The sequence below is a fragment of the Cheilinus undulatus genome, linkage group 4 (assembly GCF_018320785.1).
Source record: "Cheilinus undulatus linkage group 4, ASM1832078v1, whole genome shotgun sequence".
In the NCBI taxonomy this organism is placed as follows: Eukaryota; Metazoa; Chordata; class Actinopteri; order Labriformes; family Labridae; genus Cheilinus; species Cheilinus undulatus.
The window spans coordinates 12747912-12757132 of record NC_054868.1 but is presented as its reverse complement, the minus strand read 5'-3'; the positions used below and the strand labels follow the sequence as shown (position 1 = coordinate 12757132).

Here is a 9221-nt window from a genome sequence, read left to right as displayed (position 1 = left end):
GCTGCGCACGCGCAGCTTGCCAGCTGCTACATCACATGTTTTGTTGCTGTTATTGGCCCGTAGAGATGTGACAGACAGAACGTTCATCTAATCACTCTATGAGTTTTTTTTCAAAGCATCTGCCTTTTCTCAGACATTTCCTATTAAAGCTACCCCAGATGGATGTGTGAAACACATCCATCTGGCGTGTCAGGTTGATTAAAGTATGCACTGAATGCTGATGTGTGAAAAGATGTGAGGCCCTGTTTAGGGCTACTTGTAGCCATAGTTTGTTGTTGTGTTTTGTCATTCAGTTTTGCACTTAGGGGCCACCATTTTTATGTCTTCTTTTGAGATGAATTTTCACACATGCACACTTACACCCATACCAATACACACAGGTACACTTCATAAACATAAGCATGTCCAGGCATATACTCACCCTCACACAGACCCCTACTCCCCTGTGTGCAGGTGACTGTCTTTGAGTGGTAGCATTTTCATTGAAGGTGTCAGAAGTTCAAATCTGAGTGCTACAACATCCATAACTGCAGCCTGGACAGCATCCGCTCTATCTGAGTGGAGAGTGGAGCGTGAGTCACACGATCTGTATGCCTGCAACTTTCTGTGGACAGCTGACTGACCTTGCGTGTATTTGTGTGAAGTGTGTGTCTCTGAAATAGAGCGGGGGAAATATTCAGAGAGGAAGTAGTGCCCAGGATCCCTCTAAGGCAGTGACCTCTGAGGCCACTCTGCTCGATATGTAAGGTGCACTTAGCATACACTGTGGTTAGGAGGTCATCTTTTCTTTGCCACAGTCTCCATTTTTAAATGAATACCTCATCACAATCACCTCAGAATCTTACGGGGTTGTTTTACCAATCTAAAGCTATTTATACTGCCAGGGCTTCAATTTGCAGAGGCTATTCAAAACTGGCACACGTGCCTCCTTTGTGGAAAGCTGTGATCTTTGGTCAGCAGTGGATAATTGAAGGTTGGAATCGTGATTTCATCCCTTTGAAAAAATGATATGGAAATTTGTTATCTCTTACTGCACTGTCAAAAGGATAAAAATTTGTTTGAAAAATTGTTCATGTTTTTAAACTCCAAACTGCTCTGAAAGCTCTTTCATCATACAGTTATAATATGTTCTATTTCTAAGTTCACCTTTATCCAGCCAGAAACATGTTTTTATTCACTTGTTCAGAGCAGGACAAAAACTCTAAGAGCAATGAAACAAGAGGCCTACAGTAAGAACAACTTAAAAACACAATGTGAAGATACAAAAATTATGAGTTAAGTTTCAAGAGTTCGGGGAGTCTATCATTCCCTGTTGTACCACACCAGGTGCCTTAACCCTCCAAGATTGCAGCTATTTTTTTTAATCACTGGATTTATTGTCTTAAAATGCTTGTAAAACATCAACCTCCTGGTGAACAGTCAAGCTCTAAACATCCTTTTTTTCAGAACAACCTGGGATTTAAGAATATATGTGCTGCAGTAATGTCTCTTGAATTTCAAAAATGTTATAGTCTATAAAGTCAAAAGAAAAATGAAAATTACAATTCAAAGGTTTTTTTTATGCACAGGTTTGCTCTCTCATATCTTTGAGACCAAAAAGTGAAAAAAAATCCTTCTGTGACAGAAATTCTTCAAAATATTCATATTTACAAAAGTCCTGGTGCTTTTGAGAATTTGAGTCATTATTAAAATCAGTTCCTGTCTGCAGTGACACAGAGGGACACATCACAGCCTCTCTGTGTCTTTTTCTCTACATTACGAGTCATTCAGGATCTCACCTCCAGTATCTAAGTGTTTGCCCATGTGCTGTGCTGTGATGACAGAACAGCCTGCCATTGGATCTCACAGCCCACTCACAATGCATTATGGGATACAAACAGTGATACTGCTGACGACATTAGTTGCAGGAACAATTAAAAAAATAGATTATAAATAGATAAAAAGATGTTCAATATCGTGTAGAGTGTGACATGTCGAGTTACATGTATAAATTTAATCTTTAAATACCCCAGAAGTCACCAAAGTTCCAGGCAGAAAATGTTCTATAAAAGCTAGGAAAGCGTAGCATCATTAGAACAGCACAACAGAGGGCTTTCATAGGAAACAGTAAGTGGCTACGATTTATGGTTCAAAAGGATTTCGACTTTGTATAACACGTCTCCTCTTGTTGTATATGACAGCGTCGGGCTCAGGAAGGTTAAGTCCCTTCACTCTAAGTGTTGAGTTTGTGCTGGGCAGCATGTCTCTCAGTCTATGGGGTTTGGGTTTGGGTTTAGAACCTGAGGACTATCTACACAAGTCCTGGTACAGACAATGGTCTGGTTTCTAGTGCCAGTTCAGTTTCTGCACTTCTGGAGCACCTAAGGCAATGAACCTCCAGCTGATTTGGGGCTCTTTCATTTGCTACTCCTCTGTTATTGCATGTCCATGGGATTGTTTGTTCATGTGTATATGTGTATTCCTAGTTGATGAGGAGCATGTTTAATAACAGAGAAAAATATGATACAGCTTTTTTTCACCAAAATAAAACAAAGGTAAACCTTTTCATTTCAAAGTGAAAAGAGATTCTACAAAGTAATGTCAATTAAAAAATATGTTTGGTGGACACCAAACACTGCACATCACCACAAAAACACCACCCCTACTGTAAAGCATGGTGGTGGCAGCATAGTGCTGTGGAGATGCTTCTCGGCTAGCTTCTCTGAAAGACTTGTAATGGTTCAGGGTAAAATGAATGCACAAAATACAGGAAAATCCTGGAGGACAATCTGCAAGAGAACTTAGGGTCGGTTTAAAGACAACAATGAATGTTCTGGAGTGGTCGAGTAAAAAGCTCAGACCTCAATCTAGTACAGAATTTGTGACTGGTCTTTTGTTCTAGCTGTCCCACCAGTCCCGATGTTTCCTTACAGAGCTTGAGCACTTTTGCAAAGAAGAATGGACTCAAATTGCTGCCCTCCTCTCCCAATCATCCTCTCAGAGGGCCACATCCATTAAGCCACATCAATTTCCTGAGAGGGGTGGAGTTAGACAGCTCATTAACATTCAAAGACACAGAAACAGCTCGTTCTGGGCTGAAACAAGGTTTTTTAGATGTGCAAAAATCCAATAATGGAGAATTTGTTTAGCAACAAATTTCACAGGCATGTTTTGGGGACCTCTGAGACCAATTTAAATTTGTGTTAAAAGGTCAAAATATGTGACCTTTAATCACTGGTTCCACGGGTGCTTATGATCTCAAGTGGGGTGCAAAGCTCATCTCATGGATAGTTTATGCAAAGGCTGGTTGGTGTGGACAAGTGTGTACGGGCCTGGTTTGTTGAGAAATTTTCCAGAAAAACTATTAAAATTGATGTGAACTTCAGACAGAAAATAGTTGGTTCTTTCATGTTGGTTGGGAGGGTCAGCTTAAATACCAAAAGGGAAAACAAAACAAAGGTATTTGTAAACTTTATAAATTTTCTTTTTTAAGGTCATGCTTCTGTAATTTGATTTAAAAGGTATTAACTGAAGCATCCAGCAGGCCTACTTCAGAGGCTTAAGCTCAGTTACAGCTCCAATGCATTGACACAACGTAGACATACTTTTAAAAAAATGAGGTCATTGCATAATCAAATCGCATGAGAAGTTTTTTTTGTCTCTAAATGTGTGTAAATGTACATTGTAACAATAACTTTGAGTGCATGTCTCTAAGGTGCTGTAGCATTTCCATGGTGACAATGTTCAGCTGCCACTACTGATATTCAAAGGTGACTCTTTTAATATAAAGGTGACTTTGAGATTTCACCACCAATTTGTTAAAGAAACAAAATCACACACTGCAGCAGCAAACTTCAACAAACCTTTTTTTTTTAATGTGTCAGTGTAACCAAAAGAAAAGTACAACATTGTTTCAGCTTCACATTATAAAGGACCAACGTTGCAGGGATATGTGCAATATCATTAGCATTTACATCCATTTACTGAAACATTCCTTTCATTAAAAAACATGAAATGTTTAATGGGCAATACAGAATGTTGACTTCACCACCCCCCAACCCCACCCCTTTTAGAAATACAAAACCATTTTTGTTTGACAAAATAGACTACAGGTGAACTAACCCTGCCATGTGCATTACCCACAATGTAACCGTTAGTCTAAAGAAAGAATGACATTCAGGCTCAAAACGACTGGAACAGCACAATCTATAGATCATGGTTAAAGAAGGATATATCCAGAGAACATGATCTTACTTCAAAATATGGTCAGTACCAAAAGAAAGAGAAACAATAACCTTCAGTCTATTTAACAATCAAACTTTTTTTGCACATTGATGTGTAACCTAAACTCCCTATGCATGAATCTCCTATAAATAACCAAAAAGCTGGTAAAAACAGATACCCACTATGCCAGCTTTAGTGAGACTCTAGTCTCTGTCATGAAACCCAAAAATTAAGTCCACTAGCTAGCTAAAATGAGTTAAAAAAATAAACAAACAAACATTGTTGGAGAGCTACTTTGCAAAGAGTAAAAGGCTCAATGAGACAAAAGTAAAGCCTACCACTGCCAAGTAACAAAAAAAAAACCTACATGTAAAAGTCAATACCAGGAGTCCTACTTACAATATGGGTTTATTGTGACATGATTCTCACACACCCACTGATCCTGCATATGGTGAGTTGTATTTTTTCTGCATGTTGTTTGTTTTTAATGCTGTTTGTATCATTTTATTTCAGTGCATTTATCCCCCAAACATGACCAGTCCATGAAAACCTAGTCTTTCAGGAAACCTCGGCGCAAAAAAGGTCAAGGACCGCTGATTTGTTGGACATATTTCTAACCATGACATACCAGTATTCATAATGATAATTCCTGTTGACTGCGGTTCCTTTTTTTCTGATATTTCAAAGTGAAATGTTTAAACAACCCTGAGATGCCATTAAATTCTGTGTACACTTTATTCTCATTGTCATGATGAATTTATCATTACGGCAAACCCCAGACATTCTACCCTATTTTAATTCTCGTCAGAGCTAACATTTAATCCCTTCAGACCTGTTTTCCTCTTTTATTTCTTTAGCAAATGTCTGCAAATTTAATCCCATCCATATCAGCCTCACATGTGTTTGCATATTGTGCAAATTAGCAAATTTTAGCTTTTGGCAACATTTAGAAATGAAACATAAGCATATTACCATTATTATTTTGAGCATGTTACAATAGTAACAGCATTTTCACTACCTAGACCATAGTCAGTGGTGTGGTTCAGGATATACAGAATATACCCACTTATCTTTTAGTCTCCTTACACTCTTCTTTGTAAAGAGTATACCCCAAAAAAGGATATAAATTGAGATGATCCCACTACATGGCAAATAATTTACTAGAACTGAATATTAGTTCAGTGATTCACATCAAAGCCAAATCTTTAAACATTTTTCAGTTTGTAAAGAAAAATGAAGGCATGGCAATTATTCTAACAGATTAATATTCATTTTTCTTTACTTTCTGTACAGATACAATAAATTAGATTAATTTTTCTTCACTTTCTATTATAAATTTGATTCATTTTTCTTCATGTTTGATCGGGAAAAGAATGTGGTGTTCCCAGTGCATTGGTGCAGATAGAAATAAAGAGTATTATAAGGATTTTGAGCTTTACTAACTCTTTTTAAACACACTGGTATTATTTTGAACACATCTGTAAGTACACACCACATTGGCTTTGGTGGTAAGCTGCTGAAAGAAGTCAGTGTGAACACCATTTTGGGAGTGGCAGATTTGCTATGAATACAAGAAGAAGAAACAGTTTTTTTTTTAAGACTATGAGTTTAAAGTTTTCATTTAACCAAGAAATGTTCATATATTCAATGACTGAAGTACTAATAATGACAATCAATGTACAATCAAGTCAAGCTGGTGTCTACATATTTATGTCTATGCCTGACACAGTTCACATAAGCATTAGCATTGCTGCAGCCACTGTTTACCAAATTCATAACTGCCTGGCATTGACCTTCCCTATACCTGATGCATAATACAGTAGTAGCAGCCTGAATCCTCTTTTTCACTTATCTACTGAGATGCCTCAGACTGCAAGCATGTCTGAGCTCTTGTATTTCATTGAGTCAGTCTTTCCTAAGGAACAATTAAAAAAATATCTTCTTATGTTCACAGGAAACCACCTGCTTGGATAAAGGCTTAAAAATGCTACTGATAAAATATCTGCAGGTACAGACTTTAAGGTAAACAAAGACATAACAGCGAAAGAGTCTGCTCTCACAGCACTTATCCAGCAGCACCAGACTCTCCAAAAACAACTCCATTAAAACAACCTCACCCTGAGGAGGAATAAGAAAATCAATTTCTAATTTCTTTTCTGTCTTTTTGAGTTCTTTCATGCCAGATAAGTTGTCATTTTTTAAAAATCAATGCCAAATATTACAGAACTGTTCCCTTTTTAGAAAGACACAAAAGCAACTTGTTATTATGTAGCCTTCAATAACTGAGCTGCAAACTGTGCAGCAAAACAAACACAAGCTCTTCTTGTTGTATTGTAAGCTGTAGGCTTGATTTATTTAGTATGTGCCACTGAGACTGTCAGAGCGACAGGTAAAATGCAATACTTTTTTTTTCTTTTATTCCTTCTTCTATATCACTGTTATGATATTTGTTACACCTGCATTTAAAAGCTTTGTAAGGTCAAGCATATAAGATTTATATGTGCATAAATACCTCTAAAAATATGAATGGAGAAGGAACAGCAGATGGCATTCATTTCTCTTGGTCTTCCTCTCTGTAATAATGACATCTGTCAGCCATGTCCCTTCATTACCCTGTCCTTCCCCTTGCTTAGCCTTCCTGATGCTCCTCCCCCTCTCCCTCCTTTATAATGGCATCCTCCCCTCTGGGACGGTAACCCCCAGCCACTCTCCTCCTGGCCCCGGGTGAGTCAGCCCCAAGAACCCCTGCCCCTTGGCCTTCTTCCTCTATGTTGTCTTCATTCATCTCCTCCACAGCATAACCCTCATCATCTTCGTCTTCCTCCTCACTCCTGTCAGAGTCTGACTCATCGGAGTCGTCCTCTTCAAGGTAACGGTAGCCTTTGACCTGCAGACACAAATGGAACATCGTTTAAAAAGTGGCGAAAGAAGCTGGTTTTATATAGAAATGTTTTTCAGTCAGCATTTAGTCACTCATTAAAAACTGTTAAAAAGCTCCAACCATGACCGGACTTGGACTACACACAACCACACTGCAGGATGAGGGAACAATTACTGTTATCAAACTCTCCCAACACCAACTAAGGGTTGCATCACCTATGCAGAAGTAAAAATTTAGCCTAGTTTGAGAGCAAGTTTTTACTTGTACAAGAGAGAGAGGGGTTGTGCTCTACTAACCTTTAAAGTGTTTTACCAGCTGAGATCAGTTACAAATTAAATCTACATCATACAGATAAGGACAAAATTATCAGCCTCCTGAGTATTTCCTAAGTGTTGTTAACAGAGCAGGGAATTTTTAACACAGCCTTTTCAAACATTCTAGCTCTATTTTGGATGCTTACATTAGTTTGTTTTGCGCATAGAAACAAAATTATTTCACAAAAACTGAAAACTACCAGGGTCAAAACTATTTCCCCCCTTAAGAACTGACTGTCTATTTGGGCCACAGCACAAATCTTATGTCCTTGTGGTGAAACCAAACTCTGAAATGGCTTAAGCTGCAGACTCAATAGTTTCAACACGGGATTTAATGTGAATTTAACACAATAAATTAAGAACAGCTGGTGCAACAGGCCAAAGACACCTGGTGTTATGATGATAAAGACAACCATTAAACAGAGACACACTGTGTTCTTTTTCACTTGTGATTCACCATCATGTTCAATATGTCATCTTGGTCACATATATCACACCTAAAAGCAACTCTCCTCTCACAGACATATCCTCTTCATTTCCCAGGCTTCTGTTATTGCTGCCAATGTGCAACTATCACATAAGGAAAATCAATACTGAGTTCACTCAGTCCAGGAGTTTAGCCTCAGGACCAGACCTGCTTCTTTTGCAACAGTCCACAATTCCTGGGGTTGTAATATTTATCCCTACATTGCCTGACACTTGGCCACTGTGACTACTGGGCCAGTCCCAGAAAATAACCTTAATGGAGCAACATCTGGATAGTTAAGGCAGACAACTCCAGCAGCCCCAAACTTAGCATGTATCATTATATCTAATCATCTGACAAACATCCTCTCGACTGGCTGTCTATTCAAGCTGCTAGATTTCCAGTCCCTCCCTCTGCTCTGCAATTGCCAGCTCTGCCATTCATCTGTGGAGTGCTTTTGCTTTCAACACCACCACCGCCTCAGCATCCACCTGCAGGCTCTGACTGGGGGGTTGAATATACAATCTCAACACTCCCAAATTCTGCGTGAACAAGTTAGTGAGTAATGAGGTCAGAGCCTCAAAGCCAAAAACAAACTATGCTCTGCTGTATGAAATATATAAAGTCATGAAAAAATGTTGGCTGACTGCAGTGTATTTTTAGGTGATTAACTAAGCTTTAGAATGATGAAACCATTTCATGTTGAAAAATAAATAAATAAATCTCATTCAAAAAGCAAATAAACTATGGTAAGTACACTGAATGTACAACTTTTATAAAATGCGCTACTCGAAAGATTCACTCTTATCAAGAAAGCACTTGATTAATTAATCTTTGTCAGCAGAAATGATGGAAAATACAGCACCACACTTTGAACTCAGTTCAGGGCATAATAAGCAATCACAGAGAGGTCAAAACCTAAATTAAATTACTGTCAAAGATTCCATTTAAAATAAAGGTAACCACAGTAACAGCATGTCTAATTTGTGATACTTAATCAGGCTAAAGCTCATAAAGATTTGTCAGTACACCTAAAAAATGAAAGTTAAGATAAACACAGATTTTCACATAGGCTCTATCAAGTAGCCATAACAGAAATCAATACTACACTAAAGGCTGATATACATTGTGTGATTTTGGGGTGTTCAAGACAAAGGTTGACCCATCATGGTGATATCTTTGTGGCTGTGGCTCTAAAACAGTGGTCCTACGTCAAACTGTGAGACAGGTTGAAGGAAGGCTGCTGTCATGGTCTTGCAACCAAAGATAGCCTGAGATATTTCTGACTGTGTCAGCAATTTAGAATGACCATCTCACAATATGACTGCTGCTACAACCTATGTTGACTAACCAACCA

At 38.3% G+C, this 9221-nt stretch overlaps 1 protein-coding gene across 1 annotated transcript in view; it reads right to left on the bottom strand.

Annotated features, from left to right (window-relative positions):
* Window positions 1-3843: 3843 nt before the first annotated feature.
* Window positions 3844-9221, bottom strand: part of unc93b1 (unc-93 homolog B1, TLR signaling regulator) — a 31468-nt gene continuing 26090 nt past the window's right edge. The window contains exon 13 of the mRNA XM_041785525.1: window positions 3844-7090. Coding sequence (XP_041641459.1) covers window positions 6833-7090 — 258 coding nt within the window. The 3' untranslated portion in view covers window positions 3844-6832. The remainder of the gene's footprint in view (window positions 7091-9221) is intronic.